Raw genomic sequence first — 20,277 nt, 5'->3', positions numbered from 1 at the left:
TAAAACATTTTAAATAAACAGATATATAAAAAGGAAAACTCTCATGTTTATAAATGGCGCACGTCGCGTCACTTGTCGCAACCTAGGAGATGGAAGTGATCTTTGTAACGAATACTCCTTCCGTTTAAAAATACTTATCCGAAAAATAGATGTATCTAAATGTATTTTAGTTCTAGATACATCTATTTATATCCATTTTTACGACCAGTATTCCGGACATAGGGAGTACTCCTCAACCTAGTGATTTCGGGAAAAACCAGAAGGGGCTCGAAAAATAACGTGGCCCGTAGATAGCCTGTTTGGGCCTCTGCCGTTGGGCCACCCAAGACGAGGAAGAGACAGAGAGAGGGGAAAAAACCGCAAAGAGGAACCGAATAGAGCACGAGAAGACCATGGCCGCTGCGGCGGGCGACGAGCCGGAGACGACGGTAGAGGTGAAGCTGCGCGCCGTCGGTCCGTCCAGGCCCACCACCATCCGCCTCCCCCCGCTCATCTCGGTCCGTAACACCTCCAGAACAACCCCCTCTTCTTGCCTCGCTCCGCCGTGATTAATTGGGGATCGGTCTCGTTGTAGGTTGCCGATCTGCGCCGCAGCGTCGCTCTCGACCGGCGTCTCCCAGAAGACCGCCTCCGCCTGGTCCTCCGGGGGACGACTCTCCCGTGGGGAGACGACACCCATGTCAAGCTCCGCGACGGGGGTAAACTAACCAGCCACACATACCCTCCTCTCTCCCGTCTTATTAGTTGTCATGCTAGATGCAAAGCTCGCATCGTTCTTCATAGCCTGTGTTTTTGTTCCTAGGACATTCTATTTCATACTTTCCGTGATTGTTCGTGATGTTCATCCACTTTTGGAATCACATACATCTTATGTGCAAGAAAATTTCCCATTAGGACAGCTAAATGGCTGTTTCACCAAGTTCTTATTTGCGCACTTGATATATCTTGTGGACGTTTATTTATGTTTCTTTACATCGTGATTTCTGTAGATAGTCTTATAGTTGCCGTGGCACCTAAACCACCTGCTAAGCATCTCCGTGGTGATGATGATGATGATGACGATGACGATGAAGAAGAACTGGTAAGGTCTCCTCAAAGTATTTCTGAATATTGTATGTTTAATCCATGCTCCTTATAACAGTTATTGGTCCATCCTGTAGAAGTTCAAGATACCTCAAACAACAACCTGGTGGAAGAAAAGGATTTTCATATTTCTTCGAGAAAAACTGAGATTGCCCGGTAACGTATATGACACGCCCCTTATTTTCTGTAAAATGGTAGTGCAAATGATCAATGTGGTGTGAATTCCACTTCTGCAGATATCTTGTTGATGGCACTATTTTCTGTCACTATGAAAGCATGGATTATCATCACACTATGGTTCCTATTGGCACCTATTGCTCGAAAGTATGAGGTCGGACCTTTATATGTAAGTAACTCCTTAATTTTCTTCTCCAATAAAATAGCTATTATTAGCAGTATCCGAGCACTTCATGGTGCTGAGGTACATGTAGCATAACATATCTGGAGCCAGTTTGAACATACATATCAATTTCTGTCTAGTTTAAGGCAGGTGAATAATATGTTAATACCTGTATGTTGCTTCGAAAACTAGAAACAGGGCGTTACTACCGTACTTCAAGTGGTTTTCTCTTCCATGTATAAACCTTTAATTCATGACTCAACCATAGAAGTCGAGTACATGTAATCCTTTGTCAATTTCTTATGCCCAATGTATAGATTCTGTGTGTAGCAATGGTGCTACAGTTTCCATAGTAATTAGCAATGTTCAATTTGGTGCTAGTTTTCAGCTTATTGACAGATATTACTGTTTGCTGTCTGCCCAGATACTTGCGACAGGTTTCTTGATCATACTTCTTAACCTTGGAAGACGACAACAAGGTGATATTAGGTATGTTATCTATGCCCTTATGTCTGTGATGTTGTTGTGTAGTTTGGAGTGAAAAGTTGGCTTTTTCATTCAGAACAAATAAACATTAGCGACATAATGGTGGTCTATGCCATTGAATAGTTTTATTCTTGCAATATTGCATATAAAGGTTTCACTTGTTGGATAAAAGTTCTGCAGGAGTTTCATTACATAGGCTGTGAAGAATAGATAAATGCTTCGTCAACATCAGTAGTAATTTAAAAGCTGCCTGGACTAGTATTAAAATCTGCTCCTTTTCTTTTTGGCAGAAGCTGCGGATAAAGCAGCCATACTGTCATTTCTCAAACTGTAGTCGTGTTTTGGGTAGGAATAGAATAACTGAATTCCGCAAGTACTGCTATTCACATTTTAAACTTAAAATGGAAACTACTCCCTCCGTAAAGAAATATAAGAGCGTTTAGATCACTAAAGTAGTGATCTAAACACTCTTATATTTGTTTACAGAGGAAGTACTATTTAAATCTTGCGGAGCTCATGCTGATAAACAAAATTGTGGATATGGAAAGTGTATTGGGAAGTTACAGTTCATTCTCTTGCCCTTTCCACTTTCTGAAATTATTCCATCTTCCATGCAGTGCATACTCCATATTCAATGAAGACTTCAGGGAGATTCCAGGAACATTTAACGCGGAGCGCATAGATAGAGACCTCCGGGCAGGTCAATTGTAAGTCCTTATCTGTGTTACCAGGACTGCATTTTCCAGACATTTAAGTGCGCAAATCCAGAAAAGCAGAGTTATGCACAGATATGCTGGTTTTGTAGCTGACGAGACCTCAACACTCAACAGTAAAGTTGCCTGGAAAGTGGCAAGTGCAACTGCTTTGGCCGTTTTTGCATACATTTTTAGCGCAGCCACCCCTGATTGTCATCTCCTGTGCGATGAGCAACATCACAACATAAACATAAATTACATACATGTGCTGATGTGCGTCAGATCTACAGTACCAGGGACGAATTATCTCATGTATAACTGAAGTTAAAGTCTTGAGCCTATATGACGATGTACAAGAACGCACATCCACATCAGAAACATGCGCAGGTACATTTGTAGGAGTAATGAGAGCTACATTCGTACTACTAAGGCCATGCACAATGCAAGATGCTTAGACAGGTGCTTGTAAAAATAAATTTGTTTTTTCTGGATTAGCACACAGAAAAAAGAAAGAACATCCAACCTAACATTCCATTCCTTCCTGGGTTAGCACTTACTCTAAGAGGGTGTTTGTTTCCAGGGACTTATTGATCTAGAGACTTAAATAAGTCCCTATAAGTCCCATCTAAACCAAACAGGAGGGACTTATAGGGACTTAAAGTGGTCATTTGGGGCTTATGAAATAAGACTCTCAAGGAGGGACTTTTAGGGACTTATAGTTGTAATATGGTCTTATAGAGACTTATAAGTCTCAGGAACCAAACATGTAGGGACTTTTTAGGGACTTGGGACTTATAAGTTGGGACTAAAAAAAGTCCTAGGACTTGTAAATCAAACAGGGCCTAAGATGGAGTAGCAGTTAGCAGCTGGTTAAAAACTTCTTGATGATGGATACGAATTTAGCATGCCACTATTGCATATCTATCAAAGAATGCCAAAGTGTCAACCGTCCTCTAATACAGTCCCCGGTTCTCACTTGTAATCAAGCAGCAGCAATTAGTGCTTCAGCCATCAGGCCGGCAATTATCACAGGCACTTAACATTAAGTTAAGTATGAAACTATGGACGGATACCATTTCGGGCGGGGTGAGGCTAACACTGCCTGATATCATGATCATGTCTGGCGTGGCATGTTATTTTCTTTGCTATGAGGTGTGGCATCTGAAAGAAGCTATCTCTTGCATCTTGATAAGCAATAATGCAACTGAATCATTCGATGGGGTGACCAGCTCACAGCTCCACCCATGCCAATGCGCAGCTGCGATGCGACGGTTGAGTAACGTGATTGTATTAGGAAACATAGGTTAGATTAGGAAATATTCTGGCTTGCCTTGTACTCTAAGTAGATCATGTACTTCTATATATATGCCCACGAGGCTCAAGCAATACAACGAATTATTTCACCAATCTCCCTCTCTATCTCCCTTCTAACAGCGACTACGGCGTAATGGTGTTCAATCACTACAGAGTGTCTGTGTCCGAACTGCATTGGTGTTTTGCTATCTCGAGCTAGTTCACGGGTAACACTTGCAGGACGCATACGTTTTTCTTTTCTTTCCGAAGCGGCGGTAATTTTTTTGCCTCATCGATTAATTAAGAATAAGCTTAGATAGATTTTTTACACACATAGACTAAAGATGAGATGAGACACATACTCATATAGACCTTGTTGTAGACCGGGTATAGTAGATGCATTCGTGCTAAGGAAAGTGCGGTCCTATTTTGCGAACGATTTACCTTTGCTGTATGTGTTAAATAAGTCAACTTCAGGCTCGTTTAATTGACTTCGTCTTTCTCCCCCCTCATCTTCTTATTACCATTATAAATAAATACATGGATTTTTTTTCTTCTTCCGAAATCATACATGGAAGTGTTGTAGGAAACATTCCCTGTCTTGTCTATATCACATGGTGTCGGCTAAATTATTGTTATGTAACCCCCAAGCATAGTCAGGGAGCTGCACGCGCATTTGGATTATCATTTGTTGATTGTCATGGGCCATGACTGGAACGACTAGAGGGTCAAACCACTTGTACGTGCAAACAAGCATTTTTCGTCCACTACTCGAAACTGGAAAGGCCACTGCGCTAGCTTCACATTATAGTGCCAGGCATTGTGGGGTTTCATGCCACGTGAGTAGTTCCTCGATGGCCTATTTGTGTTTGTTTTCAGCCGGTTTTTCATAATTAACCAAGTAATTCTCTTTTTAATAATCGATGAGGCAAAACTTTTGCGCCTGTTTCAAAAAAAGATAGTGGTAGGCCTTCCTCTGGACTGTGGAGTCCTCTTACCTTGCAAAGTCAAGTGGCATGGCACGTACAAAGTGACAACAAAGTTACTAAGCCACGATCTCAACAGGACCCCTTGCTAGTTCAGATCAAGAGGAAACACTGACAAGTGATTTCGCTTCCACAAGCTGTCGACTATTGATTCAGAGGACCGGACGGCAGAGGAAGTGCGTCGACGACTTTCACCGGCTTTCTCGACGGAATCCAGCTAGCCGCCACGGCGAAGTCGTGAAAGCGTGGAGCCACACGGCGCACGGCGTTGCTCCGCCCGAGAAAGTGGAGGCATGGGCGACGCAGTATTAGAAAGGGGCGCGGTCGAAAGGCACGCGATCGCCGGATCGGATCACAGTGGCACGCACCGGCCACGCGCGATCATCGAGCCCGCTCTCGCCCACCGCGCGTGCTCGCTCGCGCGGCCGGTGCGCCCCATGAACGCACACAGACACAACCTCCGCCCCACCAGCGGCACGGCACGCACTGCGGCCCGGGGCGGGCGCGTACGTGCACGGCCATGGAGTGCGCCGCTTGGAAAGACGGGGCCGGTCGACCGGCGGCATAATGGGCGCGGAGGCCGGACGCAGACACGCATCATGCACTGCCGGCCGGGCTGTGCTTGATGCCAGCCCGATCGATCGGTGCGCTTTTGTGCCCCCCCACCGCAGTACTGCCACACTATTCGTCGTGCAATCCTCGCGACGTGCAGTCGGCGCGCACTGCGGGAAAGCTTGACGCTGACACCAACGGAATTCCATGTGTGCAGGCCAGGAACGCCACACGTACTGCAGACATTTTCGGTGCTGACACTGATTGCTGATTCCGTGACATGTGGATTTTTCTTTGCTTTCACTACTAGTAATGGCGTACAGAAGAATTAGGTTTACGGCGATCGTTGTTCATGTGTGCTGCACGGAGAAATCAACATCTTCCATTAGCGGGAAGTTCGTACGCGGCCTGCTGGCTCTATATTTGAATCGAGCGCCTCGACGGATTGTTGCCACACGCACCACTCCCTCCACTCCCACTCCCACTCCCCCACGTACGCTGCGAGGGAGGGCCGAACGCGCCATGCAGCAACCATCCCGTCTCCTCCTCGTCCTCCTCTTCTGCCTCGCCGCCTCGTCCGCGCTTGCGTCCGGCGGGGATGAAGGCGCGGCGACCTACATTGTGTACCTGAACCCCGCGCTCAAGCCGTCGCCGTACGCCACGCACCTCCACTGGCACCACGCGCACCTCGACGCGCTCTCCGTGGACCCTGAAAGCCACCTCCTCTACTCCTACACCACGGCCGCGCCGTCTGCCTTCGCCGCGCGCCTCCTCCCGTCACACGTGACCGAGCTCCGCGGCCATCCCGCCGTCGCGTCGGTCCACGAGGACGTCCTGCACCCGCTCCACACCACGCGCTCACCTTCGTTCCTCCACCTCCCGCCGTACAGCGCTCCGGCTCCTAGCGCGGACGGCGGGAGCTCCGACGTCATCGTCGGGGTGCTCGACACTGGTGTTTGGCCCGAGAGCCCCAGCTTCGCCGATGCCGGCCTGGGCCCCGTGCCATCGCGGTGGCGCGGGAGCTGCGAGACCAATGCCACCGACTTCCCCTCCTCGATGTGCAACCGGAAGCTCATCGGCGCGCGCGGCTTCTTCCGGGGCTTCGGGGCGGGCGGCAGGAACGGCTCCTCCCATGGGACCACCGAGCTCTCGTCGCCGAGGGACCACGACGGGCACGGCACCCACACGGCGTCCACGGCGGCGGGGGCCGTGGTGGCCGACGCGAGCCTCCTCGGTTACGCCCACGGCACGGCTCGGGGCATGGCGCCCGGGGCGCGCGTCGCGGCGTACAAGGTGTGCTGGAGGCAGGGATGCTTCAGCTCGGACATACTCGCGGGCATGGAGCAGGCCATCGAGGACGGGGTCGACGTGCTCTCGCTGTCGCTGGGAGGCGGCTCGTATCCGCTCTCCCGCGACCCCATCGCCGTCGGCGCGCTGGCGGCCACCCGCCGCGGCATCGTCGTCGCGTGCTCCGCGGGGAACAGCGGGCCGGCGCCGTCGTCGCTGGTGAACACTGCCCCGTGGATCATCACCGTCGGAGCCGGCACGCTCGACCGGAACTTCCCGGCGTACGCGAAGCTCGGCAATGGCGAGACCCATGCCGGCATGTCGCTCTACTCGGGCGATGGGCTGGGTGACGACAAGTTCCCCCTGGTGTACAACAAAGGCATCCGCCCGGGCAGCAACGCGAGCAAGCTCTGCATGTCGGGCACGCTGGACGCGTCGGCGGTGAAGGGCAAGGTGGTCCTGTGCGACCGGGGCGGGAACTCGCGGGTGGAGAAGGGGCAGGTGGTGAAGCTGGCGGGCGGCGTCGGGATGGTGCTCGCGAACACCGCACAGAGCGGCGAGGAGGTCGTGGCGGACAGCCACCTGCTCCCCGCCGTGGCCGTCGGCGACAAGAGCGGCGACGCCATAAGGGCGTACGTGGAGTCGGACGCCGGCGCGGAGGTGGCGTTGAGCTTCGCCGGCACCGCTGTGGACGTGCACCCGGCGCCGGTGGTGGCCGCGTTTAGCTCCCGTGGGCCGAACAGGCAGGTGGCGCAGCTGCTGAAGCCGGACGTGATCGGACCGGGGGTGAACATCCTGGCCGGGTGGACGGGGTCCGTCGGGCCGACTGGGCTGACCATCGACGAGCGGCGGCCGGCGTTCAACATCTTGTCAGGTGAGCGCACGCTTTGCTTCTTCTGTACAAAAACTCTCGAGGATTGTACTGACCGACACGTCTTTCTTGAAAATATGGTCCTAAAACCCTAGACTTTACGGGTAGCCGTAGCAGCCATGCGAGCGTGCAATCGCTATGGTCGTCTTTAGGTGCTAGCCATGATGCTGTTAGCTTTAGCTGCAGTTCGCACGCATCGAAATGCCATCATAGTAATGACAGGCTTTAGGGCATGCGCTTGGTCTCTTTCTCCTACACTGAACCTTGATGCAGAAATAATTCGGTCTATGGTGATGCAGGGACATCCATGTCGTGCCCGCACATCAGCGGGCTCGCGGCGTTCGTGAAGGCGGCGCACCCGGACTGGAGCCCCAGCGCCATCAAGTCGGCGCTCATGACCACCGCCTACACCGTCGACAACACCGGATCGCCCCTCCTCGACGCGGCCGGCGCCAACGCCACGGCCACGGCCACGCCATGGGCTTTCGGCTCCGGCCACGTCGACCTCGTCAAGGCCCTCTCCCCGGGCCTCGTCTACGACACGTCCATCGACGACTACGTCGCCTTCCTCTGCACCGTCGGCGGCGCCTCGCCCCGGCAGGTCCAGGCCATCACGGGGGCGCCAAACGCGACGTGCCAGCGGAAGCTGTCCAGCCCCGGCGACCTCAACTACCCGTCCTTCTCCGTCGTCTTCGGCCTCCGCAAGTCGCGCACCACCGTCAAGTACCACCGCGAGCTGACCAACGTCGGCGCCGCCGGGTCGGTGTACGCGGCCAAGGTCACCGGCCCGCCCAGCATCGTGGTGTCCGTGAAGCCGGCCAGGCTCGTGTTCAAGAAGGTCGGGGACAAGCTCAGGTACACCGTCGCGTTCAAGTCGACGGCGGAGGGCGGCCCCATGGACGCCGCGTTCGGGTGGCTGACGTGGAGCAGCGGGGAGCAGGACGTGCGGAGCCCGATATCGTATACGTGGGGGATGTAGCACCGATGCATGGGCGAGTAGAATTCGTACGTGGCCGTGCCGGCGGCGTGATCGGCGTCGGCGGGGGAGATTGATGGAAGTGTTGCATAGGCTGGAAGAATTCTGGCTCCTGATTTCTGTGCTGTCCAAAAATGGATAAGGCGATTGTTGGAGTACATTTCATGGGATGGGAACAGCACATTAATAAAAGGGATTGATTTGCTACTAATAATTTCCTCACTGCCTATAGAGCAGTTGTCTCAAAACAGTTTTAGTTCATCTTCCATAAGTATATCAAGAAGCAGACACTTCAAATAAACACAAAACTAACCTCTGGTTTCATACAAAACATACCATTTCCTCTCAGAGATGGCCTGCCGGCAGACGAGATGTGCGATTGAACAATGGTTATGTTCAGAAGTACCCTAGTTATATACTCCCTCCATTCCTAAATATAAGTCTTTGGAGAGATTTCACTATGGACCACATACGGAGCAAAATGAGTGAATCTATACCCTAAAATGCATCTAGATACATTCGTATGTTGTTCATAGTGAAATCTTTACAAAGACTTACATTTAGGAACGGAGGGAGTAGTATTTTAATTATAACTGTGCTTGAGTATGCTTATTATAGGTTGAACTATGGTTGAATTATGCTTGTGTACTTTATTATCTATGCCTGAGTATGCTTATATCTAGGTGTGGGATGAGTATGTAATTAGTTTGGTTGATGGAATTTTATACTTCTCTTAGACCAACATATGATTGCCCACATCACACATAGCTCATTAGCGCGAATCGTCTATGTTATTTTTGGTCTTCCCACGTAATTTTATACTAGCAACCGTTTGCCACAACACACACAGCTACGTGTGGAGGGTTTGGCAAAAAAACTGAACACGTATGGTGCATATTAGGGTGGATATTTAGCATGGGTAAAAATTTCACGATCAACCGATGAAGAAAATGTGGACCCACCCTGAAACTTGGTGATTTTCCCAGAGTGGAAACCGTGTGCAATGATTTTCATTGTGCCGTGACACGTGTGTTCTAATTGGCCAGAACGCATCCCCATGAACCGCACGTCTGCACCGTAGTATGTATACAGATCGAACGCTAGTCTGTATCACCCTCACACCGAAGTGAAGTTAATCACACACGGCTAGGTCTACCAAACCATTGCCTCCAAAACGCATTATGGGACAGAAAACCCTCACCACCCAATTCAAAAAGAAAAAGAAAACTCTCACCACCCCCACGTCACAAAACCCTCACACCCCCGCCCGCCACCCCCCGGTCCCCAGTCGCACCTGCACTCCTCCGCGACTCTGCATGTCTTCACCTATCGCGCAGCAATGATACGTCTCCAACGTATCTATAATTTTTGATTTGTTTCATGCTATTATATTATTTGTTTTGGATGTTTTATATGCATTAATATGCTATTTTATATGGTTTTTAGGACCAACCTATTAACCTAGAGCCCAGTGCCAGTTTCTGTTTTTTCCTTGTTTTAGAGTTTCGCAGAAAAAGAATACCAAATGGAGTTCAAACGGAATAAAACTTTCGCGATGACCTTTCTTGGACCAGAAGACACCCAGGAGACTTGGAGTGCAAGTCAGAAGAGCCACGAGGCAGCCACAATGGTGGAGGGCGTGCCCCCCAACCTTGTGGGCCCCTCGGTGGCCTCCTGACCTAGACCTTCCTCCTATATATACTCTTATTATCTCAAAAACTTCCAGGGGAGCCACGAAACCACTTTTTCACCGCCGCAACCTTCTGTACCCGTGAGATCCCATCTTGGGGCCTTTTCCGGCATCCTGCCAGAGGGGGATTCGATCACGGAGGGCTTCTACATTAACAACATTGCCTCTCTGATGAAGCGTGAGTAGTTTACCACGGACCTATGGGTCCATAGCTAGTAGCTAGATGGCCTTTTCTCGCTCTTTGATTCTCAATATCATGTTCTCCTCGATGTTCTTGGAGATCTATTCGATGTAATACTCTTTTGCGGTGTGTTTGCCGAGATCCGGTGAATTGTGGATTTATGATCAGCTTATCTATGAATATTATTTGAACCTCCTCTGAATTCTTATATGCATGATTTGATATCTTTGCAAGTCTCTTCGAACTATCGATTTGGTTTGTCCAACTAGATTGGTTTTTCTTGCAATGGAAGAAGTGCTTAGCTTTGGGTTCCTAGTGACAGAAGGGGAACCGACACGTATTGTATTGTTGCCATCGAGGATAACAAGATGGGGTTTTCATCATATTTCTTGAGTTAATTCCACTACATCGTGTCATCTTACTTAATGTGTTACTCTGTTCTTATGAACTTAATGCTCTAGATGCAGGCAGGAGTCGGTCGATGTGTGGAGTAATAGTAGTAGATGCAGAATCATTTCGGTCCACTTGACACGGACGTGATACCTATATTCATGATCATTGCCTTAGATATCGTCATAACTTTACGCTTTTCTATCAATTGCTCGGCAATAATTTGTTCACCCACCATAATAATTCCTTTCTTGAGATAAGCCTCTAGTGAAACATATGGCCCCCGGGTCTATTTTCCATCATATAAGTTTCCGATCTACAATTCTAGTTTCCTATTTACTTTCTTTTGCAATCTCTTACTTTCCGTTCCATAAACCAAAAATACCAAAAATATTACTTTACCGTTTATCCATCTCTATCAGATCTCACGTTGCAAATAACCGTTAAGGGATTGACAACCCCTTTATTGTGTTGGGTGCAGGGTTGGTGTTTGTGTTGGGGAATGCAATATTTCAAAAAATTTACCTACGATCACGCAAGATTTATCTAGGAGATGCATAGCAACGAGAGGGGTGAGTGTGTCTACGTACGCTCGTAGACCGAAACCGGAAGCGTTTAGTAACGCGGTTGATGTAGTCGGACGTCTTCGCGATCCAACAGATCCAAGTACCGAACGTACGGCACCTCTGCGTTCAACACACGTTCAGCTCGATGACGTCCCTCGGGCTCTTGATCCAGTTGAGGCCAAAGGAGAGTTCTGTCATCACGACGGCGTGGCGACAGTGATGATGAAGTTACTGGCGCAGGGCTTTGCCTAAGCACTACGATGATATGACCGAGGTGTGTAACTGTGAAGGGGGGCACCGCACACGGCTAAGACAAATCTTGTGTGCCTTTGGGGTGTCCGGGACTCCGAACAACCTTCGGTACATCAAATCACATAACTCATAATACAAATCGTCATCGAACGTTAAGCGTGTGGACCCCACGGGTTTGAGAACTATGTAGACATGACCGAGACACATCTCCGGTCAATAACCAATAGCGGAACCTAGATGCTCATATTGGCTCGTACATATTCTACAAAGATCTTTATCAGTCAAACCGCATAACAACATACGTTGTTCCCTTTGTCATCGGTATGTTACTTGCCCGAGATTCGATCGTCGGTATCATCATACCTAGTTCAATCTCGTTACCGGCAAGTCTCTTTACTCATTCCGTAATGCAACATCCCGCAACTAACTCATTAATCACATTGCTTGCAAGGCTTATAGTGATGTGCATTACCGAGAGGGCCCAGAGATACCTCTCCGACAATCGGAGTGACAAATCCTAATCTTGATCTATGCCAACTCAACAAACACCATCAGAGACAGCTGTAGAGCATCTTTATAATCAGCCAGTTACGTTGTGACGTTTGATAGCACACAAGGTGTTCCTGCGGTATTCGGGAGTTGCATAATCTCATAGTCAGAGGAACACGTATAAGTCATGATGAAAGCAATAGCAATAAAACTAAACGATCATTTATGCTAAGCTAACGGATGGGTCTTGTCCATCACATCATTCTCTAAGGATGTGATCCCGTTCATCAAATGATAACACATGTCTATGGTCAGGAAACTTAACCATCTTTGATTAACGAGCTAGTCAAGTAGAGGCATACTAGGAACACTATGTTTTGTCTATGTATTCACACATGTACTAAGTTTCCGGTTAATAGAATTCTAGCATGAATAATAACATTCATCATGATATAAGGAAATATAAATAACAACTTTATTATTGCCTCAAGGGCATATTTCCTTCAGTCTCCCACTTGCACTAGAGTCAATAATCTAGTTCACATCGCCATGTGATTTAACACCAGTAGTTCACATATTTATGTGATTAGTTCACATCTCCATGTGACTAATACCCAAAGGGTTTACTAGAGTCAATAATCTAGTTCACATCGCTATGTGATTAACACCCAAAGAGTGATCATGTTTTGCTTGTGAGAGAAGTTTAGTCAACGGGTCTGCCACATTCAAAGTCGTATGTATTTTGCAAAAAATTTATGTCTACAATGCTCTGGACAGAGCTACTCTAGCTAATCGCTCCCACTTTCAATATGTATCTAGATCGAGACTTAGAGTCATCCAGATCGGTGTAAAAGATTGCATCGGCGTAACTCTTTACGACGAACTCTTTATCACCTCCATAACCGAGAAACATCTCCTTAGTCTTCTAAGGATAATTTTGACCGCTGTCAAGTGATACGTCTCCGTCGTATCTACTTTTCCAAACACTTTTGCCCTTGTTTTGGACTCTAACTTGCATGATTTGAATGGAACTAACCCGGATTGACGCTGTTTTCAGCAGAATTGCCATAGTGTTATTTTTGTGCAGAAATAAAAGTTCTCGGAATGACCTGAAAATCAACGGAGCATTATTTGGGAATATATAATAATTATTGGAAGGAAGATCCACGTCAGGGGGTGCCCCACCTGTCCACGAGGGTGGGGGCGCGCCCCCTGCCTCATGGGACCCCTGACGCTCTACCGACCTCAACTTGGACTCCATATATTCACTTTCGGGGAGAAAAACGGAAAGAGAAGGATTCATCGCATTTTACGATACGGAGCCGCCGCCAAGCCCTAAACTCTCTTCGGAGGGCTGATCTAGAGTCCGTTTGGGGCTCCAGAGAGGGGAATCCGTCGCCATCGTCATCAGCAACCATCCTCCATCACCAATTTCATAATGCTCACCGCCACGCGTGAGTAATTCCATCGTAGGCTTGCTGGACGGTGATGGGTTGGATTAGATTTATCATGTAATCGAGGTAGTTTTGTTAGGGTTTGATCCCTAGTATCCACTCTGTCCTGAGATTGATGTTGCTATGACTTTGCTATGCTTAATGCTTGTCACTAGGGCCCGAGTGCCATGATTTCAGATCTGAACCTATTATGTTTTCATCAATATATGAGAGTTCTTGATCCTATCTTGCAAGTCTATAGTCACCTATTATTTGTTATGATCCGTTAACCCCGAAGTGACAATAATCGGGATACTTACTGGTGATGACCGTAGTTTGAGGAGTTCATGTATTCACTATGTGTTAATGCTTTGTTCCAGTACTCTATTAAAAGGAGGCCTTAATATCCCTTAGTTTCCAATAGGACCCCGCTGCCACGGGAGGGTAGGACAAAAGATGTCATGCAAGTTCTTTTCCATAAGCACGTGTGACTATATTCAGAATACATGCCTACATTACATTGATGAACTGGAGCTAGTTCTGTGTCACCCTAGGTTATGACTGTTACATGATGAACCGCATCCAGCATAATTCTCCGTCACCGATCCATTTCCTACGAGCTTTCCATATATTGTTCTTCGCTTATTTACTTTTCCGTTGCTATTGTTATCATCACTACAAAATACCAAAAATATTACTTTTGCTACTAAACACTTTGCTGCAGATATTAAGTTTCCAGGTGTGGTTGAATTGACAACTCAGCTGCTAATACTTGAGAATATTCTTTGGATTCCCTTGTGTCGAATCAATAAATTTGGGTTGAATAATCTACCCTCGAAAACTATTGCGATCCCCTACACTTGTGGGTTATCAAGACTATTTTCTGGCGCCGTTGCCGGGGAGCATAACTCTATTCTTTGAGTCATTTGGGATTTATATCTGCTTATCATTATGAAGAACTTGAAAGACGCTAAAACAAAAATTTATCCCTCAACTACGAGGGGAGGTAAGGAACTGCCATCTAGCTCTGCACTTGATTCACCTTTTGTTTTGAGTAAGCTTGCAACACCTAGACCTGCTTCTGCTATTCATTCTGGTATGTCGCATGTTATTGATGATGCCACTTCTGCTATGCATGATACTTATGATGAAACTACTTCTATGCTTGATACTACTGTGCCACTTGGTGAATTTCTTGATGAAAAACTTTCTAGGGCTAGAGAGAATGAAATTATTGAAACCGATAATATTGATGAAAGTGATGATGAAGACTCTCCCCCTAGATATGAATTACCTGTTGTGCCTGAGGGCTATGTTATGGATGAAGAAACTTCTAGAGATTTTCTTGCTTGCAATGATAGGAGTGATCTTAAGAAATTATTAGCTAAGCTGAAACAAAAAACTCTGAATGCTAGAATGAAATATGATCCTGCTTATGCTACTTCACCTATCTTTGTTACTGATAAGGATTATGATTTCTCTGTTGATCCTGAGATAATTACTTTAGTTGAATCTGATCCTTTCTGTGGTTATGAATCTGAAACTGTTGTGGCACATCTTACTAAATTAAATGATATAGCCACCCTGTTCACTAATGATGAGAAAACTCGCTACTATTATATCCTTAAGATATTTCTGTTCTCATTAAAGGGTGATGCTAAGATATGGTTTAATTCTCTTGATCCTGGTTTTGTGCGTAGTCCCCAGGATATGATTTATTACTTCTCTGCTAAATATTTCCCCGCTCATAAGAAACAAGCTGCGTTAAGGGAAATATATAATTTTGTGCAAATTGAAGAAGAGAGTCTCCCATAAGCTTGGGGGAGGCTTATCCAATTACTTAATGCTTTGCCTGATCATCCTCTTAAGAAAAATGAAATACTTGATATCTTTTATAATGTACTAACCGATGCTTCCAGAGACCACCTGGATAGTTGTGCTGGTTGTGTTTTCAGGGAAAGAACACCGGATGAAGCTAAAATTCTATTGAATAATATGTTGACTAATGAAAGTAATTGGACACTTCCTGAACCAACTCCTAAGCCAACTCCGAAGAAAAGGGGTATTATATTTCTCAGTCCTGAAGATATGCAAGAGGCAAAGAAATCTATGAAAGAAAAAGGTATTAAAGCTGAAGATGTTAAGAATTTACCTCCTATTGAAGAAATACATGGTCTTAATTTACCGCATGTTGAAGAAATACATGGTTTTAACCCATCACCTATTGAAGGAATACATGGTCTTGATAACCCGATACAGGTAGTAAAGGTAAACTCTCTCTATAGATATGATAAAGCTGAAATCCCATTTACTAAGTTTGCTAGCCCATGCTTGGATGAGTTTGATGACTTTATGGTCAAGCAAGAAAACTTCAATGCTTATTTTGGTAGAGAATTAAAACACAATGCTGATATGCTTGAACACTTGGGTGATTATATGGCTAATGTTAAAGGTGAACTTAAACTTATTAGTAAACACGCTTCTATGGTTACCACTCAAGTAGAACAAGTACTTAAAGCTCGGAATGATTTGCTCAATGAATTAAATAATAAGAATAATGATAATGATGTTAGAGTTATGCCTAGAGGTGGTAAAATGACTCAGGAACCTTTGTATCCTGAGGGCCATCCTAAGAGGATTGAGCAAGATTCTCAGAGAAATATTATTGGTGCACCTAGTCCTTCTAAGAGGAAGAAAAAGAAAAATGATAGGACTTTGCATGCTTCTAGTGAACCTGTTATTGACACACCTGAGAATCCCAATGATATTTCTATTTCCGATGCTGAAACACAATCTGGTAATGAACATGAGCCTAGTAATAATGTTAATGATGATGTTCATGTTGATGCTCAACCCAGTAATGATAATGATGTAGAGATTGAACCTGTTGTTGATCTTGATAACCCACAACCAAAGAATGAACGTTATGATAAGAGAGACCTTGTTGCTAGGAAGCACGATAAAGAAAGAGAACCATGGGTTCAGAAACCCATGCCTTTTCCTCCTAAACCATCCAAGAAAAAGGATGATGAGGATTTTGAGCGCTTTGCTGAAATGATTAGACCTATCTTCTTGCGTATGCGTTTGACTGATATGCTCAAAATAAATCCTTATGCTAAGTATATGAAAGAAATTGTTACAAATAAAAGAAAGATACCGGAAGCTGAAATTTCCATCATGCTTTCTAATTATACTTTTAAAGGTGGAATACCTAAGAAACTAGGAGATCCCGGAGTACCAACTATACCATGCTCCATTAAAAGAAACTATGTTAAAATTGCTTTATGTGATCTTGGAGCCGGTGTTAGTGTTATGCCTCTCTCTTTATATCGTAGACTTGATTTGAATAAGTTGACACCTACTAAAATATCTTTGCAAATGGCTGATAAATCAACTGCTATACCTGTCGGTATTTGTGAGGATGTGCCTGTTGTGGTTGCAAGCGTTACTATTTTAACGGACTTTGTTATTCTTGATATTCCCAAAGACGATAGCATGTCTATTATTCTTGGAAGACCCTTTTTGAATACTGCAGGGGCTGTTATTGATTGCATCAAAGGCAATGTCACTTTCATGTTAATGGCAATGAGCATACGGTACACTTTCCGAGGAAACAACCTGAAGTTCATAGTATAAACTCTATTGGAAAAATTCCATCGATTATTTTTGCAGGTTTTGAATTTCCTCTTCCTATTGTCAAGAAGAAATATGATATTCTTATTGTTGGGGATGTGCATATCCCTGTTGAGGTAACCTAGTATTATTCGAAAATTCTCCAGTTCCATGTTATTCGGAATGAGTTTGTTAACAAGACCTGGTCAACCTTGTTAGTGGATTCCTTTTGATGAGCATGAGATGGATGAATTTAGAAAACACAACTCTCTGTACCCTCTTTTTACTTTCTGTTATTTATATTAAATAAAGCAAAAATAGTAATTTTTGTCTGTTTTCTGAATTATCAATGCAATGAAAAAAACCCCGGAAATAAAAGTTCTCCAAATGCCCTGAAATTTAAATATGATTTTTTCTGGAATATTTGAGAATATCTGGCACTGAGAACACAGTAGGGGGAGCAAGCACCTGGCCACGAGGGTGGAGGGCGCGCCCCCTGCCTCATGGGCCCACGGTGGCTCCCCTCCACTTATTCCAGCTACCACACACTCCTTCTTCCTCCCACAAACACCACTAACTAGCTCAAACCCGAGTCCAAGCTCATTTTGCTGCCATTTTCGATCTCCTTGCTCAAAGCACCTCTCACAAAACTGCTTTGGGGGATTGTTCCTTGGTATGTGACTCCTCCAACGGTCCAATTAGTTTTTGTTCTAGTACTTTATTCATTGCATATTTTTGCTGCTTAGGTGACCCTGTTCTTGAGCTTGCATGTCATATTTATGTGGTCAGAAGTAGTTTTGATGCATGATATTGCCTCTAGGCACTTGTAGGAGTAGTTGCTATCAATATTGTTGAGTTTGGTTCACTTTTATTTTGAAGTTACTAAAATTTAAGAAATTTTTCAGAGGAAGAAATATGATTAGGAAAATATACCAAGGTGGTCCTTTAAGGAAGCAAGGACCCGGGCTCGCAATGCGTGATACCGACGCAGAACCACCGAGGGAAGCTCAAGTGCGGGCTTGTGAATGGCCTTCAGAGGACTTTATGGATCGAGCAGGGATCAAGGAAGAATTTAACGTATATGTGCGTAATGCTGATCTTGAGAGCTTCGAGGCAGAAAAATACCGCCAGTATCACTATCTCATTGATTCCTTTGTGAGGAGGTTTGAATTTTCATCATCACGCAATTCTCAAACTGTCCTGTTTGATCTCTATGAAAATTCTTATACTATGGACTTAGAGGATTTTAACACTGCTTGCAAACTTCCACAATGGGGTAGTCCTAATGAACCTTGCAAATCTGAATTTAGAGATTTTCTTGCTAGTATAACTGTGGGGGAATCTAGAGATATTACACAAGCTACCATAGGGAGCATTCATTTTCCTGCTATACATTATTTTGCTCTCTTCATAGGTAGGTGCATAAATGGTAAGGATGAAGCGTGTCACATGTGTGTCCCTGACCTCAGTGTTCTCAGGTGCTGTATTAGAAGATAGACATTATAATTTGGGAGCCATTGTTGCACGTATGCTGCATAATAATAGATTTAGTGGAGATTTCTTCGGTGGAATTTATGCAACCCGTCTAGCTAATTTTCTTGGTGTACCCATACGTGGGTATGATATTGAGTTGCCTCCTGTTTATTTGGATTATGAGGCCATGGTTCATCATCAGTTTGTTGAGAGGAACAATCAGTTCCTCCAGTATCGACTAATCTTTGACGGACGATGCACCTATCACGTTGCTCTCCCTGCCCCTGCTTTCTTTGACTTTCAGGCAAAAGGGAGATATGTTATAACCAGGGAGGAGGTAGACGAGTATAAGAGGAGGACGGAGACGGCCCATCTCCAAGCGGCAGCTCATGAGGCAATAGCTGCTGCATCTCAGTATGACCCCAACTATTACTTTGGATATCCGCCATGCTAGCCGTGGCCATAGACCAACTTAAGCCAAAAGCCTAAGCTTGGGGGAGTACGTATTTCTCACCGACATTACATTCATGTTCACACACTCATTGCTAGGTGTCGGTGCTCATACTTTTTCATTGTATCATCCATGCTAGTTTATTTTCCTTTTTTATGCTTTCTTCTTGTGTGTTTGATAAACCTTAAGAAAAACAAAAAAATTAGTTGCAGCTTTTAATTAGCTTACTTCCATGCTTGTTGTAGTAATTAAAAAAGAAAACCCAGAAAGATTTCTCGTTCTTCTTTTGCTTGTTGGGAGCTTTCCCGTGTAAATAGTTTTGTTTCTTTTCTTTCCTTTGGGGGTCGATAGGAGAAGACCATAATGAAAATGTTAAAGTGGCTCTTATATGCATTATCGTTGATCTGACAAAGATCCCATATTACCTTGTCTTCTCTCTTGAATTGAATGCTTGCAGATTCCAGCTTAGTCCAATGCACATGCACTATTATTATTATCCACACTATTCGGTCGTGCAAGTGAAAGGCAATAATGATGTTTATATGATGAACTTATTGAGATGAGAAAAGCTGGTATGAACTCGACCTCTCTTGTTTTTGTAAATATGATTAGTTCATCGTTCCTGCTTCAGCCTATTATGAATAAACATGTTTGCAATGACAATTAGAGATTGTAGTTGCTTATGCCATGCTTAATTAGTTAGGAGCTTATAATGGTTTACCTTGCGAGCCAACATGCTATTAAAATGGTTATGATGTGGCATGATAGGGTGGTATCCTCTTTTGAACGATTTGAGTGGCTTGACTTGGCACATGTTCACGCATGTAGTTGAAACAAAATCAACATAGCCTCTACGATATTTATGTTCGTGGTGCATTATATCCTACTCATGCTTGCATTCGGTGTTGATTAATTTTAATGCATGTTCATGACTATTATTGCTCTCTAGCTGGTCGCTTCCCAGTCTTTTGCTAGCCTTCACCTGTACTAAGAGGGAATACTACTTGTGCATCTAATTCCATAAACCCCAAAGTTATTCCATATGAGTCCACCATACCTACCTATATACGGTATCTACCTGCCATTCCAAGTAAATTTGTATGTGCCAAACTCTAAACCTTCAAATGAACATTCTGTTTTGTATGCTCGAATAGCTCATGTATCAACTAGG

The 20,277-nt window shown here is 45.3% G+C and overlaps 2 protein-coding genes across 2 annotated transcripts; both read left to right on the top strand.

The window, feature by feature from the left end:
- Nucleotides 1-299: 299 nt before the first annotated feature.
- Nucleotides 300-2,915, top strand: LOC125509330 (ubiquitin family protein). Its single transcript, XM_048674287.2, has 7 exons — nt 300-497; nt 575-698; nt 990-1,081; nt 1,161-1,239; nt 1,320-1,429; nt 1,848-1,912; nt 2,527-2,915. Exons 1-7 carry the CDS (start codon nt 393-395, stop codon nt 2,618-2,620), a joined length of 669 nt encoding a protein of 222 aa, XP_048530244.1. The 5' UTR covers nt 300-392; the 3' UTR covers nt 2,621-2,915.
- Nucleotides 2,916-5,781: 2,866 nt separating this feature from the next.
- Nucleotides 5,782-8,783, top strand: LOC125509329 (subtilisin-like protease SBT1.8). Its single transcript, XM_048674286.2, has 2 exons — nt 5,782-7,596; nt 7,893-8,783. Exons 1-2 carry the CDS (start codon nt 5,958-5,960, stop codon nt 8,570-8,572), a joined length of 2,319 nt encoding a protein of 772 aa, XP_048530243.2. The 5' UTR covers nt 5,782-5,957; the 3' UTR covers nt 8,573-8,783.
- Nucleotides 8,784-20,277: the final 11,494 nt, after the last annotated feature.

This window comes from Triticum urartu, chromosome 5A, assembly GCF_056163025.1.
Source record: "Triticum urartu cultivar PI428250 chromosome 5A, HENAU_Tu73, whole genome shotgun sequence".
NCBI classification, from domain to species: domain Eukaryota; kingdom Viridiplantae; phylum Streptophyta; class Magnoliopsida; order Poales; family Poaceae; genus Triticum; species Triticum urartu.
Note: the sequence above shows the minus strand (reverse complement) of the source record. Positions and strands in the feature narration are given on the sequence as shown.

Bases quoted from the DNA above. Each gene is read 5' to 3' on its own strand.
- LOC125509329 (XM_048674286.2), top strand. From the start codon at position 5,958: ATGCAGCAACCATCCCGTCTCCTCCTCGTCCTCCTCTTCTGCCTCGCC. The intron at 7,597-7,892 runs GTGAGCGCACGC...ATGGTGATGCAG, and splicing joins GGCGTTCAACATCTTGTCAG to GGACATCCATGTCGTGCCCG.
- LOC125509330 (XM_048674287.2), top strand. From the start codon at position 393: ATGGCCGCTGCGGCGGGCGACGAGCCGGAGACGACGGTAGAGGTGAAG. The intron at 699-989 runs GTAAACTAACCA...TGATTTCTGTAG, and splicing joins TGTCAAGCTCCGCGACGGGG to ATAGTCTTATAGTTGCCGTG. The intron at 1,240-1,319 runs GTAACGTATATG...CCACTTCTGCAG, and splicing joins AGAAAAACTGAGATTGCCCG to ATATCTTGTTGATGGCACTA.